Source organism: Gracilinanus agilis, chromosome 6, assembly GCF_016433145.1.
Source record: "Gracilinanus agilis isolate LMUSP501 chromosome 6, AgileGrace, whole genome shotgun sequence".
Classification (NCBI taxonomy): domain Eukaryota; kingdom Metazoa; phylum Chordata; class Mammalia; order Didelphimorphia; family Didelphidae; genus Gracilinanus; species Gracilinanus agilis.
Window position 1 is genome coordinate 15,307,284 of NC_058135.1, and position 21,699 is coordinate 15,328,982.

The 21,699-nt window shown below is 53.7% G+C and overlaps 1 protein-coding gene across 1 annotated transcript in view; it reads left to right on the top strand.

Annotated features, from left to right (window-relative positions):
• Nucleotide 1: 1 nt before the first annotated feature.
• MFHAS1 (multifunctional ROCO family signaling regulator 1) overlaps nucleotides 2–21,699 on the top strand; it is a gene marked incomplete at its 5' end in the record, with an annotated part of 45,135 nt that continues 23,437 nt past the window's right edge. Inside the window, one exon of the mRNA XM_044681124.1 lies at nucleotides 2–3,095. Coding sequence (XP_044537059.1) covers nucleotides 2–3,095 — 3,094 coding nt within the window. The remainder of the gene's footprint in view (nucleotides 3,096–21,699) is intronic.

A 21,699-nucleotide genomic window follows, 5' to 3' on the forward strand; every position in this document is an offset into this window, starting at 1 on the left:
GGCCGGCACGGACGGCGGCGGCGGCGGCGGAGACCTGAAGACTGCTCGCCTGTGGCGGGAGGCTGCCCTCCGAGCGCGCAAGCTGCGGGGCAACCTGCGGCAGCTGAGCCTGAGCGGAGCCGCGGCCGCAGCTTCCTCGGACCCGGGCACGGGCCCCCGGCCGCCCAGCCCCACGCCGGTCCAGCAGCCTCCGCCGCTCGTGCTGCCCCAGGACATCGCCGATGTGGAGGTGCTCAACTTGGGCAACAATGCCCTGGACGAGTTGCCCGCCGGCCTGGCCACCGCCCTGGGCAGCCTGCCCCTCCTGCGGGGCCTGGTTCTGCGCCGGAACCGCCTGCCCAGGCTGCCCCCGCTGCTAAGCCAGCTGGGCGCCCGCCTCACCGAGCTGGACGTGAGCCACAACCGGCTGGGCGCTGTGGCCGCCGAGGTGCTGAGCGCCCTGCCCCAGCTACGCAAACTCAACCTCAGCCACAACCAGCTGGCCGACCTGCCTGCCCAGCTGGGCGCCCTGGGACACCTCGAGGAGCTGGACGTCAGCTTCAACAGACTCCCACAGCTGCCCGACGCCCTGGGCCGCCTGCGTGCCCTGCGCACGCTGGACCTGGACCATAACCAGCTCACCGCTTTCCCCCCTCAGCTCCTGCAACTGGCCACCCTGGAGGAGCTGGACGTGTCCGGCAACAGGCTGCGAGGCCTGCCCGAGGAGATTGGGGCCCTGCGAGCTCTCAAGATCCTCTGGCTTAGTGGGGCTGAGCTCGGCACCCTGCCCTCTGGTTTCTGCCAACTAGCCAGTCTGGAGAGCCTGATGCTGGACAGCAACGGGCTGCAGGCCCTGCCCGCCCAGTTCAGCCGTCTCCAGCAGCTGAGGATGCTAAACCTCTCCTCCAACTGCTTCGAGGACTTCCCTGGGGCTCTGCTGCCTCTGGCCAGCCTGGAGGAACTCTACTTGAGCCGGAACCGGCTCACCGAGGTGCCGGCCCTCGTCTCCAGCCTGAGCAAGCTGCTCACACTCTGGCTGGACAACAACCGCATCCGCTACCTGCCCGATTCCATCGTGGAGCTGACGGGCCTGGAAGAGCTGGTGCTCCAGGGGAACCAGATTGCCGTTCTGCCGGATAATTTCGGGCAGCTCTCCCGTGTGGGGCTGTGGAAGGTCAAGGACAACCCGCTCATCCAGCCACCCTATGAGGTCTGCATGAAGGGCATCCCCTACATCGCAGCCTACCAGAAGGAACTGGCCCACTCCCAGCCCGCCGTGCAGCCTCGACTCAAGCTGCTGCTGTTGGGCCGCAAGGCCTCGGGCAAGACCTCCTTGCGCAGGTGCCTCACAGAGGGAGACCAAGAGGAGGGGATGAGGGCCGGGAGGAGCCGGGAGAAGGGCCACCCCGGCCTGGACGCCAGCCTTGGCCCAGCTTTGGGCTGTAACAGCAAGGGCATCGAAGTGACCAGCTGGACTGCCGATGCCGCCCGGGGCCTGCGCTTCATCGTCTACGACTTGGCAGGGGACCAGAACTATGAGGTCATCCAGCCCTTCTTCCTCTCCCCGGGAGCCCTTTACGTCCTGGTGGTCAACCTGGCCACCTACGAGCCCTCCAGCTTCCCCTCTGCTGTGGGGTCCTTCCTGCATTGCGTGGGGGCCCGGGTGCCACACGCCGTGGTCTGCATCGTGGGCACCCACTCGGACCTGTGCGGGGAGCGGGAGCTGGAGGAAAAGTGCCTGGACATTCACAGACAGATTGCCCTGCAGGAGAAGCAGGACGCAGCCGGCCTGGGCCGCCTGGCCCGCGCAGTGGATGAGGCGCTGGCCGGGGACTTCGAGCTGCGCTGTTCCAGCCCCCACGCGGCCTACTACGGGGTGTCCGACAAGAACCTGCGGCGGCGCAAGGCCCACCTGCAGTACCTGCTCAAGCACCGGCCGCAGATCCTGTCCCCAGTGCTGCCTGTGAGCTGCAGGACCCCGGCGCAGCTGCAGAGGCTGCGCGCCAAGCTGTTGTCCGTAGCGGAGCACCGCGAGATCTTCCCCAACCTGCACCGGGTGTTGCCGCGCTCCTGGCACGTCCTGGAGGAGCTGCACTTCCAGCGGCCGCAGGCCGAGCGCCTGTGGCTCAGCTGGTGGGACTCGGCGCGCCTGGGCCTGCAGGCCGGCCTGACGGAGGACCGGCTGCAGAGCGCCCTCTCCTACCTGCACGAGAGCGGCAAGCTGCTCTACTTCGAGGACAGCGCCGCCCTCAAGGAGCACGTCTTCCACAACCTGCCCCGCCTCATCGACATCCTCAACGTCTTCTTCCAGCGCGACTCGGGCCTGCTGCTGCGCAAGCTGCTGCTCGGGGCCCAGGGCGAGGCCAGCGAGGCTGACCTGGCCAGCGGCCAGGATCCGCTGCGGGCAGCCCAGCTGCACCACTACGTGGAGGGCTTCCTCCTGCACGGCCTGCTGCCTGCCCACGTCATCCGGCTGCTGCTGCGGCCCCACGTGCAGGCGCCCCAGGACCTGCAGCTGCTCCTGGAGCTGCTGGAGAAGATGGGGCTCTGCTACTGCCTCAACAAGGCCAAGGGCAAGGCGCTGAATGGGGCGGCCGCCTCCTGGTACAAGTTCCCCTGCTATGTGCACCACGCTGAGGTGCCCCCAGCTGCCGAGGCCTGGCTCCACAAGCCAGGCTCTGGGGCGGCGGCGGAAGCGGCGGCGGCGGCCCTGGCCGGCCAGTCCTTCGTGGCCGAGCAGCTGCAGATCCGCTACAGCTTCCCCGTGCTCTTTCCCCCGGGCCTGTTTGCCCGCTACAGCGTCCAGATCAACCGGCACGTGGTGCAGCGCTCCGACGGCAACTTCCAGATCTTCGCCTACCGAGGGAAGGTGCCGGTGGTGGTGAGCTACAGGCCCGGCCGCCGGGGCAGCGGTGCAGGCAGCCTCCAGCCCGACACCCTGTCCATCGCCAGCCATGCCTCCCTGCCCAACATCTGGACCGCGTGGCAGGCCATCACCCCGCTGCTCGAGGAGCTGGACGCCCTGCTTCAGGAGTGGCCCGGCCTCTGCTACACCGTGCACATCCTCTGCTCCAAGTGCCTTAAGAGAGGCTCCCCCAACCCACACGCCTTCCCAGGTGAGCCGCTGGGGACAGACGGGTGGTGGGGTGCTGGGGCTTCACGTTTGCGGTGTAAGGGGAGCTAGTGGGGCTGGTGCTCTTTGTGAGAGCCCAGAGCTTGGGCCTGAGGGTTATTGGCAGGCTGGACGGGACCTGGAAAGCACCTAGAGATCATGGGGACTAGCCCCTTCGTTGTATGGGCCGGCCTGGGAAGCCAGGGCTGTTTAGGGACTTGGCCAGAGTCACTCAGATATTAAGCAGTCTCAGAAAAAGGAAGTTAAAGAAGCCTAGTTCAAATCCCATCTCTGACTTTGGCACATCTCCCCCCTCCCCGCGAGGCTGCCAGGCCTTCAGGCTCTACAATCCCATGGTCCTGTCAAACCTCCAGCTCAGCCCCTGCCCCTTCCTCTCACCCCCACCTCCGGGACACACACTGCTCAAGGCCTGAGGCCGGGCCAGGAGAAGGCAGAGCTCAGAGCTAGGGGCAGAGAGGAGTGAGCCAGGGGCCCACCTGGCAGGGTTTGTTTTCCTGTCCTGAGAGGTGGGCAGCCCAGACCTCCAGAAAAGGTGGGCCTCGAAGCACTGAGCAGAGAGGTTTGGCAGTGCTGCTCAGTGCCCCATCGCCTCCCTCCCCACCCCATTCGCTAAGCTGTCCACCCGGCCCTCAGCTTCCAGGGTCTGGTATCTCCTGCTTTTCCCTGCTAGATCCTGTACATTCCAAGCCCTGTGTCACAAGGCACGCCCTCCTTTTCTTTCGTGTCTGGGACAACCAGAGAAAATTCTTTGGGTGCCTGAGCCCCGGGTGAATGGTTCATGGAAGGGTAGATTGGGCCCCAAGGCCTGTCTGGGTCATTTCCTAGCCCATCTGGGAGCCCAGGCCCAGAGCAACTGGGAGGCCAGGCTGGGGAGGCTTGGAGGCTCCCTCTGAGTGGCAGGTATTGGCACTCGTATGCAAAAGGGGATTCCCTTGGTGTTCAGAGCGTTGGCTTCTGAGGTCCTGAAGCCAAGCTTCGCCTTTGTCTTTGTGCTGCTGAGTCAAACACAGTTGGCTCCAAGGCCCCTGGGCATGGGCCTGGAGGTGGGAGAGTTTGTGTGAGAGAGGCTGGGTTTGGGCTTCCTCCACTCCAGTGGCCAAAGTCCTTTTCTGAGAACCCTGGCAGCAGCTTTTCCCCTAGGTGTGCCTCCTTGAGTGGGTCAGGCTGGGTTGACACTGTTCCAGTGCTCTAATCAGAAACATATTTGGATGTATTCTAGCCTGAGTCCCCATCAGCCTTCCCCACCCCACTTGGGCTCACCCCGCCCTGGCCCTGTTTACCGGGCCTTCTCCTGCTGCATTTCAGGGACTGAAACCAAAGCTCTGTGCCTCCCTGGGCGATCCGTGTCCTCAGCCGAGGGCATCCAAGGGGGCCTCCCCTCCTGGGACTTCGGAGGAAGCGGACACAGGCGTTTCCGATGGGCTGCCCCAGATCTCAGGCTGGCCCATTCATCCCCTGAAAAGGCCTCCAGATTACCAGTGAGCCGAGCCTGTGAGATCCTCTGTTATCTCATCACCCCTCGCCACCCTGCCTGCACCTCAGGCTCTCTTGAATTCCCTCTCTGTTCTCAGAAGCTGGGCAGACATTGGTTATCTGGGCCCCGAGGGAGCCCAGCTTAGAGGAAAGAAAGGCTATCTGCTCCCCCTGTGCAAGGGGCCAGCCTGGCTTCCATACCCACCCCGTGCAAGGCACTGGGGGACAAAGATGAGGGGCCCAAGAACCTTATGGTGAGGAAAGGGGAAACCCATACACACATGCCTGCAAGACAAGGCAGGGGGAGAGGAACGCCAAGAGGCCCAGGCAAAATGCCCAGAGAACTTGATGGCAGCTGACTTGGGAAAGGGGGTGGGAGCAGGTTAGGTCAAGAAAGGGTTCCTGGGAGAAGGAACCCAAAATGATTCTTGAAGGAAGGAATGAGGTGGACCAAGACTTGAGCAGATGGACCCGGCATGGGGACAGAGTCGATTCCAAATGTGGGAGACGGGGTGGGGGGGGCGGGGAAGGAGCGGAGGCTCCACGCCAGATGGGAAGGGGCAGGATCATGTCAGGCAGTGGGGGATGCACTGATTTGTCTGGGACGTAGAGAATGTAAAGGAAAGTAAGTAGGAGTCCGGGTTCAGGAGTTAATAGCTTATTTGGAAAATCTTGGGGAATTTTGAGCAAAGGGCACCCATGACCAGAAGAATGAGATAGGTGCTTGGGCAGCTGTGAGAAAACTATCAGAGAAGGGAAGGCCCACCATCAGCCAAGAGGAGCTTCTTAGGGTACCCTTGGGGAGAAAAGCATTGACCTGAACTGGCGTGACCTCTACGGGAACAGAGGGTAGCCAATGAGTGGAAAAGCTGATTTGGAGATGGAGTTTAGAGCAGAAGTAGGAAAGTTAGTGTGGTTTGGATAGAGAATCTCAAGATTATTCTTAGAGAATTATTTCTCAAAATTGGAAGGAGTCTTGAGCACTGTTGAGCCCACCCCACCTTTTTACAGATGAGGAGACTGAGACTGATGAAGGTTAAGTGACTTGGCCAGGGTTCCATAGCCAAGAAGCTTCTGAGGTAGGATTTGAACTCAGGTTTTCCTGACTTCAAGTTCCAAGTCCAGAACTCTTATCACCTCCATCTGGATGGAAGTATCTGATAGAGATTCCATTTTGGAGATCATGAAAGAGGTTAGGGCTGGACATTTGCCCTTGGAAGTCTTCTGGATGGAGGCATCATGAAAGCTGTGGCAACTGAAATATTCTAGGGAGGAGAGAAGAGAAGAAGGCTCAGGGCAGAGCCTTTGGGAGTCCCATGTTTGGGGGGCAGGAGAAAGCTGAAGATCAGAAAAGGAAGTCAAAAGGGCCAAGCATGTAGGTAGGAAGAGAACCAAGAGACAGCAGCGTTCTGAGAGATAGGGGAGAGGAGAGTGGCCTTGGTGATCCAAACAAGGGGTGCCAGCCCTTGGGGCACCCCAGTTCTACCTGGTCTGCTTGATGAGACTCCCCAGACACATTCCCCTGAGCCCCAAAGCCGGGAGTCCTCCAAAGGAAGGAAACTAGCCAATAAACAATCCAATCCGATTCACTTATTTCCCGAGCACCTACTGTGTGCCAAGTCAGGTGGATACGGAGGCAAACGTTAGCCCTGGCCCTCAGGATGCTTGTCGGTGACCTGAGTGGAAGGTGGGATATAACACAGAAAAAGAGCTAATTCCCCCGTCTTTCTCTCTATTTCTAGCTTTCCGTTTCCTCACATATATAAATAGCCATCGATACACACACATAGATGCATTTGAGGACGGAGACGTGACTCACTGCTTAGGGGAACCAGGAACAGTCTCCTGGAGGCTCCGGTCCCTGAGCCGGACAGAGCTCGCCAGGGCACTGGCACGGGGACTCCACGGGGAGTCCTTTTGGGCCGCTGTGTAGAGCGCATGCCCGTTGGGGCCCCTTTCCTGCTCCTCTCCTCTCCCCCTTCAGATCAGTGACCCGGCTTTGCAGGTGGCATCGAGTCTGCAGAGCGGGCAGGGACTTCTTCTAATGAGGCTTCTGCAAGAGAAAAATAAACATGTGGCTGAAAAATCCTGAAATGATTAAGTTGCTGGGGTGGGAGCAGAGCGTGAGCTATTTGTACCGTTCTGGGAGTGGATTTCTGCCTCGTGTGCTCCTGCCCAAGAGCGAGGGGTCCCTCTCTCCTTTCTGCAAGGCTGGAGATTTTCCCAGAACGGCGGGAAAGAGAACCCAGGAAAGGAAACGTCGAGAGAAGGGAGTGAGGAAGCCGGGCCTGCAGCGCCCGCGTCTCCTCCCGGAGAGCTCTCCACGATCGCCCCGACTCTCACTCTGCCCACGTTGGGAGAGGGCCACGGCCACGAGGGCTGGCAGCCCGGGAGGGGGAAAGGAAGGGATCGAGGGCACCGTTAGGGATGGAAAAACAAAAGAAATCAATACACATTGATTTTGCTGGAAAGGCAGCAACAGCTGGCCATGCAGCAGAAAGAGGCTGGAGGGGGAACAAGCGGAGTTCTAATCATTGCCCTGCAAACAATCATTGGAATCATCCTGGCCCTCATGATTAGTAGCTAACATTTTTATCATGGTTTTTTGTTTTAAACCCTCACCTTCCGTCTTAGAATCAATACTGTGTATTGGCTCCAAGGCAGAAGAGCGGTAAGGGTAGGCCATGTGGGTAAGTGACTTGCCCAGTGTCACACAGCTGGGAAGTGGCTGAGGCCAGATTTGAACCTAGGACCTCCCATCTCTAGGCCTGGCTCTCAATCCACTGAGCTACCCAGCTGCCTTGTATATCATATTTTAAAGTTTACAAAATTCCTGGCCCCTATTACCCTGCTTTCCATCTGAACGACCTGGAGCGAGAGGATTCCCTTGTCTAGGAGGTCTTAAGCACCTACTGGGTGCCAGGCCCTCCCTGGGAAAGCCTGGGGATCTCTCGGAGCCATTGCCGTGGGTCCCTCACCACTGATCAAAGATCAATAATAGTAGTTCCTGTTTATGTAAGCCCTTGGAAAATATGTTTGCTTGGCTGGGATTTGGGGGAAGGAGCCCTCAGTGTGGGGTTGGAGGCCGCCCCTAGGACCTTAGAAAAGTGTCAGGGCCTCAGTTTTCTTGTCTGTAAAATGGCAGGGTTGGTGCTTGCACCTCTGGTCCAAAGGATCCTAAGGGAGTCTTTGGGGTTCTTGGGATCGTGGTATTTCCTAAGCAGGAAACAGAACCATTTCCTCCCACCCCCAGGAGCCCTCTGCAGCCACTCTTACTTCATTTTTTTTTTCATTTTAGTTTTACCTTTATTTTATTTTAATCACAAATTTCCACATCAGTTTTCTAAGATATGGGATCCGGGTGGTCTCCCTCCCTTCTCCACTCCCTGCGCATATTCTCACTTAAAACCTATTCCCGTAGTATTCATGTTTCTATCTCACTGAAGTTTTAAAGCTGGTGGGAGGATGGGACGGATGGGCCGGGCAGCTGGGACCAGGCCAAGGAGGGGAAAAGGAGGCTAGAGAGGAAGATGGCCAGGTGAGGGCTCTGGCCGGCTCCTCTCTTTCTCCTCTGGGACACGTTTACTGGCCAGAAGGTTCTCCGAGAGCTTGGGTGCGACCCCCTCCCCTCTGGGCCTCAGTTTCCTCGATCCTGGGATCCCAGGACATAGGCTGCCCCTACAAATGGGTGCTGGACACTGTGCCCGGACCTCCCCTCGGCCCCACTGCTCTCTCTTTTTCTGAGTGTGTGTAGAGAGAGAGCAAAAGGAATCATTTGTACTCTGGACTTGGGTTACCTGTCTCTAGTAGTGGTGGGGCAGAGTGGCTAGAGGGCCGGCCCCGGAGCCAGGAAGGCCTGGGGTCCAACCCTCCCACTGATAGGTGCTGGCTGTGTGACCCTGAGCAAGTCACACAACCTCCGAACTCCAGACAGGCAGCTCCCTCTGTCTGTAGGCGCCTTCCTGAGTCGGTAGAGGGGAGTTGTTGCTCCATCTCATCTGATTCTTCTTGGCCCCATTGGGGATGTTCTTGGCAAAGATATTAGGGTGGGGTGCTGTGTCCTTCTTCAGCCCATTTTACAGATGAGGAAACTGAGGCAAGCAAGCATGCCCTCACTTCCCCCCATTCCTCCCCTAGGAGTTCCCTGTGGCGATGGCGTTGCAGGTCCAGTCCCCGGCCCATCTCCTCCCCTCTGGGCATCTTGGCCAAGCTTGGTATCTCCAGATCAGGCACCCCAGACACGGCATGCACTGGGGCTTGTATGTAATGTCAGATTTTTGAAACTTTTTTTTTTTATAATTTTTTTTAAACTCTTAACTTCTGTGTATTGACTTATAGGTGGAAGAGTGTTAAGGGTAGGCAATGGGGGTCAAGTGACTTGCCCAGGGTCACACAGCTGGGAAGTGTCTGAGTTTTGAAACTTTTTAATGGATTTCGGCGGTTCCTTTTTTCCTTTTCTATTTTTAAAAAGCTTCTTTCTAATAAGGGTGGTCTCTCTCAGGAGAGAGGAAGAGCTCCAGAGGGAAAGCCAGGGGATGTCAGAACCCAAGATCAGTCAAGCCTAGTTTTAAATGCCCCCCAAATGCCAGAGCTTCCTCGAGCCCCCAGGCAGCAGCGCCCCCTCCCTCTCTGAACCTTCCTCTAGACACTGCGAGGGTCTGCCTTACGGGGCACCCCCAGTGCCCACACCTTCTGCCTCAAAATGGGCTTATTTATGATCAAAAGGTCTTCTTGCCCTGCTGCATGTGTGCTCCTGGACCCTGGAAACTTACTCCCCTCCTGCCCCAGCCCCAAGACCGAGCACCAAGTCCAGTCAAAGTAGGTACATCACGAATTTGTTGACTGACTAGAAGAATGTAGTCTTGTTTGGAAGATGGGGGTGGCTCCCCTTTTCTTCTTCCCTGCATCTCTGCTGAGTGTTCTCTGGCCTCCGAGGGCCTCTTCTGCCCCCTGTCCTTCCTTCTCCTCTCCCCAAAGGGCCCCCTTCATCACAACAGAGCCGCTTGTCCTTCCTTTCCTTGAATGGCACTCTTAGTTTGACTAATGAAGCAAAAGAGGCGAGGGTCTTACTCTGGCTACTTTTCAGTGGGGCTGGAGGCTGTGGGAGGCTGGTGACCTACAAAACAGTCTTCCCTCCTTCTCTGGTTCCCCCAGAGCTATCCAGGAATTACTGGCCCCTCTGGTGTCCCTGGGATGGCGTCCATCCTCCCACTGACCTCTCTGGCCCTCCTCTCTTTGCCCAGTAGGAGTGAGGGACACTTGGTAATCTTCAATTCAAGAGTTCTTGTTGCCAAAGAATCCATCACCTAGCAGCTGGCCTCCCCCTCCCCAGCCCCAGGCCTCTGCTTGGCCCTTCCTCAGACAGGCCACACAGACCATGCAGCCTCCAGGCCTCCCTGACAGGGCCATCCCCTGTGGCTAGCCTCCCCCATCCCTGCTAGACCCTCCAGAGACCACGGCTGGCACTGAGCCCCAGGGCTCCGCAGCCGCCTCTCGGCCTCCCTGGCAGGGCCCCCGATAGCCTCTAGAGGAGGCTAGTGGAGGCCAGTTTGATCCAGACACAAGAAATGGGTCCTCGGGCCTTGGACCGCTTTCTTCGTGTTGAGAGACGGGAGAGGCTTCCCAGAAAATGAAGCCATTTGGATTCTCCTCGAGGCTGATCCTTTTGGGAGGCTGGACAATCAGCCTGTGAGGGCAAAAGGGAAAACCTGCTTCCAAGCTGGAAGAAGGAACAAAATACTTCTGAACGGCATAGATGGCGACTCCTACCTGACCTATTTAAACGGGGAAATGGGAAACGGCTAAAAGAGCAGACTCTCAGCTTGTCCCAGGGCGAGAACAGGGGATCCGAGACGATCAGAGATGGCAGCCCAGAGCATCGCTACCTTAGAACAGTAACTCATTCTGTGTAAACCCTCACCTTCCATCCTAGGATCAATACTGTGTATCGGTTCCAAGACAAAAGTAGAGTGGAGGTTAAGTGACTTGCCCAGGGCCACCCAGCCAGAAAGTGTCTGAGGCCAGATTTAAACCCAGGACCTCCTGTCTCTCAGTCCACTGAACCACCTAGCTGCCCCCACATAAACTCATTTTATGAAAGTTTATGGAGGGGGCTGCTGGATGGCTCAGTGGATAGAGAACGGGGCCTGGAATCAGGGGGTTCTGGGTTTCTGAGGCTCAGGAGGGAGCCACAGGAGGGCTTAGAGCAGAGGAGTGCCTGAATGGACCTGGAGTAAATGCATCCTGGCCGTGCTATGAGGGATGGATGGAGTGGAGAAAGTGGACACATAGGGAAGGAGGCATTCCTCTCCCAGGATTTCTCTGGAGCCCCAACATGGTGAGGGGGTTCCCTGAAAGAGCAGGATCTTGTTGCTACAGGTTCTTCTGTAGCAGCCACAGCCGGCATGGGGGTGATGCAGGATAGGGGCGTTCTCCCCGCCTGTACTTGGGTCAGAGTCCAGCCACTCAGATCTGTTTGCCTGCTTTCCAACACCTTCTCTTGTAAGGCAGGATCTGATTCTCGCCCAGCTGAAGCCGAAGGCAGCCCGGGGAGTGACTCACCTCCCTGGCAGGGCCAGCTGCAGCATGGGCAGCTGGAGCCAACAGGTCCGAGCATGCCAGGACAGCAGGGAGGCTTTAGAGAGATACCTTCTGAGCCCAGGGAGGGATATGGGGGAAATCGTGCAGGGAGAAGCCCTCCACTGAGTGGCCTTCTGAACTATGGCCTGAAACAGCAAACAGGAGATTAGACAAAAGGATTAGGTAGAGAGAAGGTAAGAGACAGAGCCTTGGAGATAGTCAGATGGCGGCGGGGAGGAGGCAGACAGACAGACAAAGAGACAGAGAGGGAGGGAGGGGGAGAGACAGAGACAGAGACAGAGACAGAGAAATTTCTTCTCTGGCACAAGGGAGATCTGCCCTGTGATAATGGCCGAGCCAAGATGGCCCTGCCCTGGAGGGGGTGGGCTTTCCCTCACTCCATACAAAGGCCAGAGGACTTCTTGTCACATTAGGATAGCGGAGACAGAACTTTGACTCCAATGCAGGTTGAACTAGAAGCCTCTGAGGTTCTCTTCTAACCTGGAGAGGGTGATTCTGCAAGACCACAAAGGGGAGGTTAAGGAATGGCTGGGAGCCTTTTGAGTTAGAAGCTGGTTTAGGACCAGCTAGATGCCTCCGTGGATAGAGAGCCAGGCCTAGAGACAGGGCATCTTGGGTTCAAATGTGCCCACCAACACTTCCTGGGTGACCTTGGGTGAGTCCCTTAACCCCGTTGCCTTTCTATACTGCTCTTCTGCCTTGAAACTGATATACAGTATTGATTCTAAGACAGACTGTGCGGGTCAAAAGAGAAAAGAGGACACTGGTTCACAACCACCAGAAGCATCCTTCCTGCTTCCCTAAGGAAATGCCCTCAGCAGAATTCTCAAGCCCCCTGCCCCCTTCTCTTCTGCTCCCCTGTGCTCTGTCCCCCAGGGGCACCCGGGAGAGCCGGGCTAGAATAGAGAAAGGAAAAGGGGGAAGGAATCAGAATTCTCCTCTGGAGTTTGTCAGGTGCGCAGCTGCGTTCAGGCTGGCATTCCCCCTCACAGGTAGAGAGCACCCTGCTCCTCTCTGCCAAGGCCAGGCTTGGCCTCCTGAGAAGGCTGCAGCTGTTCCCTCTGCTCCGGAGGTGGACAAGCCAATGAACCAACATCTGGCAGGCCCTTCGGGGAGCTGGAAACTCTCTGTGCCATTCAGAAAAGACCTCGTTCTGGGCCCTGAAGGAGACTCCCAGACCCAGGAGAAAGGGCCCTTGCCCTCAGGAGGGCTACCGCCAAGTGACAATGCCCTCCCTCGTTTGTGCTCTGAGGAATCTCAGATTTGGCAGCAGGAGACCCGGCGCTGCACCCACCAGCCAGGCTCCTCTTGGAATGTCCTTGGGAGGGATGTGGGGACTTTCTTAGCCCCGTCTCTGATTAACAAGGACGTTGAGGCCCGGGGAGCCAGAGCGTTTTGTCCCAGGCTGTCCCATCGCAGGAGCTGGAGTTGAGCCTGGCAGTCTCACGGGTGGCATCGAGAGGACCTCCTCAGCCAGGAACATGTGAACCCACAGGTTGCTTCTGACCTTGGAGTCACTGGGAGAAGGTCTCTGGTTTCCCCAGCAGGGATGGCAGGGCAGAACCACAGCAGGCCTCCTGGGGCCTGGCTTCTGGTGTCCAGCCTCCCCTGCCCTTCCGCTGGGCTAGTGCCCTGCATTAGGCAAGGATCCAAAGCCCTGGGGCTGCGGGGAGGAAAGGGCAGGTAAAGCCTGGAGGAAGTCCGGACGTCTCTTGGAGCCATGGCCCTCCAGCCCCACTCCCCTCCATGAACAGAAATGTCTCCCACGGCACGAGGAGCAGCAAAGCGGTCCAGCCGAGGAACAGAGGACACGATGGGGAGTCTGTTTGGATACGTAGAGATCGAAGCCTCTTGCCTCCTATCTACATGATGGCTGGCATCTCCCTGCCTCCCGGCTCTGTGTCCCCCTAATAAGCAGAGCCAGAATGATCCCCATTCTTATCCTCCCATCCCCCCTTTTTGGTCTGAAACTGTAATTTCATTATTATAAGGAACTCCCAGTATGGAAGCTCCTTTACTGAGCCAGCTAGAACAACTTCCCATTGACAAGGGAAGATATGTGCACAACAAATCCCCCGTGTTGGGGGAAGTGAAGGGCAGCTGGGGAGGAAACTTTGGTTACCAAGAGGTAAAGGCAAGCAGGAGTGCCTTCCAGGCATTGCCTGTACAAAGTTCCAGGGGCAGGAAATGAATGCCAAGAGCAGGACGGGTGGAGAAGAGTGAGAATGTGGGACAGCGCCCCACCCCCTGCTCAAACCATAAAGGACTTTAGCTACTTTACCCTTGCAGCAATAGGGACCCCCGCAGGTGTTTGCTGCGGTCGGACCCGGGCTTGGAGGGTGTAAGCCTGGCAGCGGTGTGGAGAAGGGGTCAGACAGGGTACTGACTCCAGTAGTAGTGCCCAGGCTCCGAGTGGGCCAGTCCCCATACAAAGAAGGATTCTAATGCAGCAGGATGGAAGACTGAGGCTAGAATACATTCAGTCTCTCTGGTTCCAGCCCATAAATTATCCCAGGCCTTGGGCCATGTGAGAATCGGGACGGGTTCTGCTCTTGAGGAATTTCCATGTGAACTGTGGCTACCCCATGCTAGGAGGGAGAGGCAGAAGGCTCCGAAGGAACCCGTTTGTGACTGTGACCAGTTACTTTGCACAGTGAAATGCTGGCTTTTAGATAATGATTCTCTGCCAAAAAAAAAAAAAAAATGTCTTCAAAGTTTCTTTGCCCTTGCAAACTCAGGAGCCCTCCTAGGATTCCTTTTGGGATCTGGAGGTAGAAGGAGCCATTTAGCTTGGGTCCCTCATTTTGTAGGTCAGTATAGGCCCAGAGACCTTTAGTGGCCTGTCCAAGAGAGCGAGTCAGGGAGCCAAGAGCAAAGCCAGACCTAGACGCTAGCTCTCTTGTCTCCAGACTTAGTGCCTCCATCCCGTAATGTGTTCTTCACAAAGTACAAAAAGTAGCTGTAGCTTTAAAGATTCCTTTTTACTCCTCCTACCCATAAGTGCATTTAGCCTCTGAGAGAGGAGCAGGACAAAACCTCGGTCCTGTTTTGACTATGGGCTACATTGATTGAGCCCCCATCGGGGTAGTGCCATGTGGCTTTCAGAACAAGGCAAGGGGTAGGAAAGACCTTTCGTGCTGAGGAGGGCTTCTCTGGGACTCTCTGGCCACTGGTGGTTTGCTTTCTCCTTCTCGTGGCTGTTCATAGCTCACAGACATCCAGCCGAGAGACTCCGGTGGAAGAAAACAACCTCTGCTACTTTATGCAGCGGCCTAGTCTGATGCATCTCCCACTAGCCCAAGCTTGGAGCACCAGGTTCAATTGCTTTTTTTAGTCAGTCTACAGTAAGCCTGGTAGAATCTTGGTGTATTCCTCTGCATTCTGTCTACTTTTCATCCCGCTCCACGCCTGCCAAGATGGAGCTTATTGGCGAAGCCGAGCCTCAAAGCATCCCTCCTTGTATTATCAACATCAGGGCCCTCCGTCCCCATGTAGGTCAGGCTTATGTCCAGTGATCTGTATGGGTAAAGCAGGTGCTTGATAAGTGTTTGTTCCTTTCCCCACCCCCTTCATAAAGACTTGCTAGTCAAGGAGGTGGGGGAGCTGGTGGCTTCGGGTCGAGGCTTCTTCTTGATCGCCTCCTCAGGACTAATGCCATCCACAATTGTTTCCAATCATTCAGTATTGTCCCCCTTTCAGGAGACTGCTCTGGAAATTGTGTGACGTCCAGCATGTCTGTCTCTGGTCCAACCACTCACTCTCAGTGGGCTTTCTTGAGGATCCTTACCACTTCCTCTCACAACACATCTGGGACTGAGATGTCTGAGGCTAAGTGTGGGACATCCCCCATTACTGATAGAAAAGGCAAGGAATCAGGCATTTATTAAGCCCTGACTGTGGGTCCTTTGCATAGTGCTGGGGATACAAATATCAGCAAAGAGAAAGTCCAATTCTGATCTCAAGGAGCGCCCATTGTTGTAAGGAAAGACAATCCCCAAAAGGGAAAAGTGGGGTGGGGAGAGAAGGGAACAGAGGGGCATGGTGTCAAAGCCTGGAAAGTCAGAAGCAGAGCCAGAGAGTCTCCTCTGAAGAGGCCAATGGCCTAGACTCACCCCAAAATGGAAGCCTCAGAAGGAACTCATCAAGGGCAGCATGGCAAAGGAATGTCCCTAGGTAAGAAGTCACAGGGGCTGAGGAAGTTCTAAAGGGAGGTGGCCCCAGGCACTGGGAGAAATTTCCAGGTGAGAAGGCATTTCCAGGTGGCAAAGTCTGGGAAGGCAGAAGCAGAGCCAGGAAGGAAAGGCAGAGTCAGGAGAAAGTAGTTCCTTGCAGAAGTCTTCACAATATTTCCCATTTTCCATCTCTTCCTTGTCCTTCAACCTGAAATGTTCTTTGGAAGATTTCTGCCAGCCTTGCCTCTCCTTATCTGGAGGCAGCTAGAAGATGCAGCAGAGACAGATCTGGGCTTAGAGTCAGAAAGACTAGCTGGGTGATTCTGGGCTAATCTCTGTCTGCCTCAGTTTCTTCATGTATTAAATAGAGGGAATAAGAACACCACCTCCATCATAAGTTTGTTGTGAAGACAAAATGAGACGGCATCTGTACAGTACTTTGCAAATCTTAAAGTCTTTGTAAATTATAAGTATCTTCATCATCTCATCCCCCTCTATGGGACTTCAGGTTTTCCTTTGCTGTCTCACTTTACAGAGTGGTCAAGTGTTTAACGGCTGAGACACTTTATTATTATCCTGACCTCTTTATTACAGGAATTGCTTTATATCCATTGAAGCTCCATTCCCAATGGGAATAGGCCATGTTGATGTCTGTTCCTTTATCCTTTTCTTCTTTTCCCTTTTTTTTTTTAACATTAGTGGCTTGTTTACATGGGTCAAGCTGATACATATCCTCTCATTTTTATTCTTCTGATTTGGCGTTGATCTTGTCCATTTCTTGGCTAAGGAAATGGATAGTCTGGTTGGACACTGACCCCTGGTTCTACTGCAATTCCTACTTTGGTAGCCAGTCTGTTACAGTTCTGTCTGTTAAGAGAGCCTGCTTAGTTTTGAAAGTTGGCTTCCTGAAATCACCATGTCCAACTCCTCCTGTCTTTCTCAGAGAATGTATTCATGATTTATGAGTGGGAAGCCTCTAAGTGTCACTTTGTTTTGACTTCTTTTATCTTCCCCTCCATCTCTACCTCTTTGCACCAACATCTGATTCTTAAGGCATACATACCTGGATTTTATTTGGAGGATCTTCTTGTTTTTGTTGCATATTTCTGTCTCTTCATCCTTGGGAGCAGACTTTGGCAAGTAAGCAAGTAATTTCCTGGTAGTCTTTTTTTCAAACACTTTTGAAAGTACTGCTATGAGCACTGACTAAGCATCTCATGAAACTAAGCTTCCAATGAATGATAAAACCAGCTCCAGGAATATTAGTACGGTGTAAGAAATCATGAATGTGAAGGATACTGAGAAACTGGGAAGGCACGAATGAAGGAACAGTAAGGCATTTATTTGTTAAGCCCTTACTGGGGACAGATACAAACAAAAAGAAAGTCTGCTCTCAAGAGGCTCCTAACACGTAGGAAGGAGGTACGTGTCGGAGAGGAGAGGGAAGAGGAATTGATATGAATGATGTACATGATGGCCAGGAGAAGGCAAAAGCTCATCTCTCAGAGCCCAGGATAGTTCTAGGACTGGCATGAATTGATATAGAATAAAAGCCAACAGGACTAGTTAAATAGTATATATAGTGATGGGGCAGCTAGGTAGCTCAGTGGATTGAGAGTCAGGCCTAGAGACGGGAGGTCCTAGGGTCAAATCTGGCTTCAGACACTTCCCAGCTGTGTGACCCTGGGCAAGTCACTTGACCCCCATTGCCCACACTTACCACTCTTCCACCTAGGAGCCAACACACAGAAGTTAAGGGTTAAAAAAAAAAGGAAAAAAACAGTATATATAGTGATGATAACTATGGAAATGGAAAGAACAGAAAGGAAAAGAAAATGGAAGCTATGATCTCTGAGCTAGGCCCTAGAGGATAGTGGAAGAAATACACTACCCTTCCCTCTTCTTCGCTGAGATGAGGGTTTATTGGGGTGGCGTACTGCATCTTTGGTTTTACTGGTTCCTTTTTTCAGTCTTTGTTACAAAGGATGGCTTGTTGGATTCAGAAATGAAGGGGATGTTCAAATGAAAGATATCAATACACATAAAAGAAGAGGTAGCCAACCCTATGGTGTCCTTTTAAGAAGCTCAGCATCACTGGGCTACAAATCCCCAGTTCTCTTCTGGTTTCATTCATAGCAAGCATGGCAGCACAGCTTGTTCAGTGCTAGTTTGATCCACTTATTGCACAAAGATCTCTCACTTAGTGCACCACCTACCAAACTAAGGCTTGAAGGTAGTCTAAAAAATATTGCCGTTTTCCACCATCTCTGTGGAGGCAAGGAGAGTGGGGCATCTCATAGGACCAAGGACCATTTTGTATTTTTTTCATACGTTCTCTGGCCAAAAAACCAAGCAGCCAGCCTAGTAGAGAAGAGAGGTTGCCAGCTTAGCTGGTCCTTGGAAAGCTGACTTCACATGTGGCTGGGACCCTCCTTGAAGGCTTTCCAGCTTGGCCAGACCTCCCAGAGCTTGTGCGCTCCTAGCTTCACTTTGAAGAACTACAGGCCCCTCGATGCCAGGTTGCAGCATCAGAGGAAGGGCTCAGTAGATTCTGGTCCTGGTCTACTTCAAGGAACTATACAAAAGGGGTGCATAGATGAACCCCAATAAACATGACAGAATGATAGCTGCTGCCACAGATTTAAGCAGAAGTACATTGTTGGAACAGGAATATGGCCAAGAGACAGGAGAGCTCTCACATAGAGGGGAGGGACAACTTTAAGAGAACTTGGAAGCACGGTGGATAGAGCACCAGGCCTGGAGTTGGGAGAACTGGGGTTCAAATCTGGCCTCAGACATTTTCCAGCTATATGATTCTGAGCAAGTCACAAGTCACTTAACTCCTTTTGCCTAGCCCTTGCCTTTTTGTCACTAGGAGAGAGAGAGAGAGAGAGAGAGAGAGAGAGAGAGAGAGAGAGAGAGAGAGAGAGAGNNGAGAGAGAGAGAGAGAGAGAGAGAGAGAGAGAGAGAGAGAGAGAGAGAGAGAATGAGTTCTGGTTTTTCCAAAGTTAATTTGAAGACCATTGTAGTTAGATTATAACATGATTCATTCCATTGCCTAATGTAGGAGAGGGAACGTTGTGAGGGCAGGAGCAGCTGGGCGAGCAAGTGGGCTCTTCTCCAGGAAATGGGCATTAAATTAGATCCCTGGATTTGTGCCATGTAATCCCTAAGTAGGCAAAGCATTGTCATTGTAGCCACTGAAACCTGACAGTGTTTAGCATTCATTATTAAAGATCAGAGTGGAATTTCCAGCAGGAAGATCGAAATGGTTTTATTTTTCCTTTCTGTGGAACAAATGTAAACAAGTGGGTATAGGAGAGTGGCACACTTTTCTCCCTTTTGGACACCTAGTGAAAAGATGCCCTTTGATGATGATGATGATGGATTAGGGTCCCTATAGGCCTGGCTTCCTCTAGATGGGCTCCTGCTCCCTTATCTCTGGGGATGTGGGAGATACTGAAGGGGAATGGTCAAAAGCATAATGGGATAGAAAAAATGCTCAGCTCAGAACTAGAATAATGTGAGTTCAGATCCCAGCCTTGACACTCACTAGCTGTGAGGCCCTGGTAAATCATTTAGCCTATTGTGCCTTAGTTTCCCCATCTGTAAGACAGGAAAAATAGTGAGTGCTCTGTCAGGCTCCCAGGTCACCTAATGAACTTTCCTTCTTTGATACTTTGGTGGATCCAAGAGCTCACTGGTATGGATAATCCCTCTAAGGGCACAGATGGCAGCCCATCCACACCCCACCATCTCAGGTGGAACTCTCATCCATGTTCTTCCAGGATGTCCCCTCAGGACACCACTTACCATCTGCTGGAGTCCTTCCTCTGGATCTCTTGATGATACATGGAAGCCCCCATGGCACACATGCCACCCACCAGGCATATCTCTCCTCTAGCTCCACAGCCTTTAGGAGTCTTCACCTCTGCTCCCTCTGGGGTGTCTGGAACCTCCCTCTGCACTGTCACTCAAAAGGCTCCCTCTTGTCCTACCTGTGAAAAGTACATGATCTGGACAGTCCAGTCACCCCCAGGAACCCACTTAGGAAAACTAAGCCTGAGGAACTGAGGGGAGGAGTTTTTCCTCTATCAACCCTCATTAAGAATGCTTCTGGTCTATACCAATCAATACACAAGCAAGATTGAGAAGAGAGCCCTGGACCTGGCAGCCTTTGCCCTACTGAAATCACTGCATGCCTCTCCCTCCCGACCCCTACCTCGGCCCCTGCCCCAGGCCCTCCCAGAACCCCTGGGGATGGCCAGACCACACTACCACTGTTCCTGGCACAGATTAAGCACTTAATAATTACTGTTTCATTCATCCCCTACATCGGAACACTATCCAGATCTGGGTTCCAGTCCCACTACCCTCCAATCACATTGGACTCCCTCTGATGGAAGGAAGGAAGGAAGGAAGGAAGGAAGGAAGAAAGGAAGAAAGGAAGAGGGAGGGAGGAGGGAGGGATAGTTGGATGGATGGATGGATGGATGGATGGATGGATGGATGGAAGAATGGAAGAATGGAAGAATGGAAGGAAAGAAGGAAGGAAGCTGCAAGCATTAGAAATCAACTATGTGCCAGGCACTGTGCTAAGCAGTTTACAAATTTCATCTCATTTGATCCTCTCATCAACCTTGGAAGGCAGGCACTATTATTTGCTCTGTATATCAGATGAGGAAACAGAGATTAAATGACTTGACCAGGATCACATAACTAGTGAGTATCTGAGGCTAGATTTGAACTTGGGTCTTCCCAACTCCAGGTCCAGCTCTCTATTCCCTGGACCACCCAGTTCACCAACTTCCTTAGTCCCCTATGACCTCTATCTCTATTCTATTCCAGTCTCTGACAGTATATATCGCGCCTGGACTTAAACAGTAAGACTGTGTCTACTTTAAAATAAGTTTTGTTCTTTGGACAATTATGTGTATACTACAAGTATAAGAAAATAAATGTTTCATTCAGTCCTGGCCTCCTACTCTCCCCCAAAGTGCCAAATTCCCCACTCTAATAACCTATTCCTGCCCTTCCCTTTCTCCTTCTGCCTTACTCTTCCAGGCCATTCCTTTATTATCCTTATCATCCCATGGACCTTCATTCCTTCCATCCCCAGCCTCTTTCTCCAGCTCCTGGCCCCTACTCCAGCCTCATTTTCCTCCCTTTGGTGAACCAGTTCAACTCTATGCCCTTCTGCAGCCCGTGAGCCCCTTGTCCTGCTGCTATTCACACTGTGCCAAACCTCAGCCCTGGGTAATTCTGCTGTCTGAAGCCTAATGATATGGAGGACATACCAGGATGGCGCTGTCAGGCCCCCTACCAATCCATGTTCGGTCTCCTCTGCAGGGTCCTCACCACTGCGTGGTAATCCTTTCATTCTTCCCACCAGGATTCTCAGAAAACCTCCTGATGATGTTCTCTTCTCTCTCTCTCTGCAAATCCCAGACATCTCTAATTCTTCCCATTTCTCTTAGCCAATGACTTTACTTCAAAAACCATGGCTCCCTGCTCCCCCTCCTCCTGTCCCTCCACATGTACATACTTGTTCTTGCTTTGGCCTCTAAGGAAGAATGCCTTTAGGGGCAGCTTTTCTGGCCAAGACCATCTCCTCCACCTGGGCCACCAAGTGCCTCCTCTTCTCTCTCCCGCTATTTCTCAGCTTCAACCTCCCCTTGTCTACTCTTGGCTCTGTACCCAGTAGATTAAAGCCTGCTTAAGTTTCCCTGTCCTTGATACTGCCTCCTCTAAGCTAGCATCTCTCTATTTCTCCTTCCTCTCCCTACCAAAGTCCTAGGAAAAGCCAACCACATTCAGTAGGATAAGTTATCCTAAAGTGGGTTAGGAATGCCTCTCACACCACTCACTACCCCCAAAACCTACCCCTTTTCCAGACTCCCTCATTTCTGTAGTCACTGACATTCACCAAGATGCCCAGGATGGCAACCTTAGATTCATCTTTGCTTTTTCTCTCCCTCGCCCCTATCCATCCAGTCAGTGACCAAGGTTTGTTGCTTCCCACTCCCTACCATCAGTCCCCTTTCTGACCATTCACAGAGTAGCCTCCCTCCAGGTCAGGTCCTCTTCCCCCACTCAGCTAGATAATTGTAATATTGCTTAATTAGACTCTCTGCTTTCCAATTCATCTTCCACACAGGAAGCCAAAGTAACCTTCCTAGTCAAAACCCTTCTCTCTCTCTTCCCTCGTCCCCCTCTCTCTCCACTCTCTTTCCCTTTCTCTCTTCTCTCTCTTTTCCGTCATCCCCCTTTCTCTCCACTCTCTTTCCCTTTCTCTCCTCTTCTCTCTCTCTTCCCTCTTCCCCCTCTTTTTCTACTCTCTTT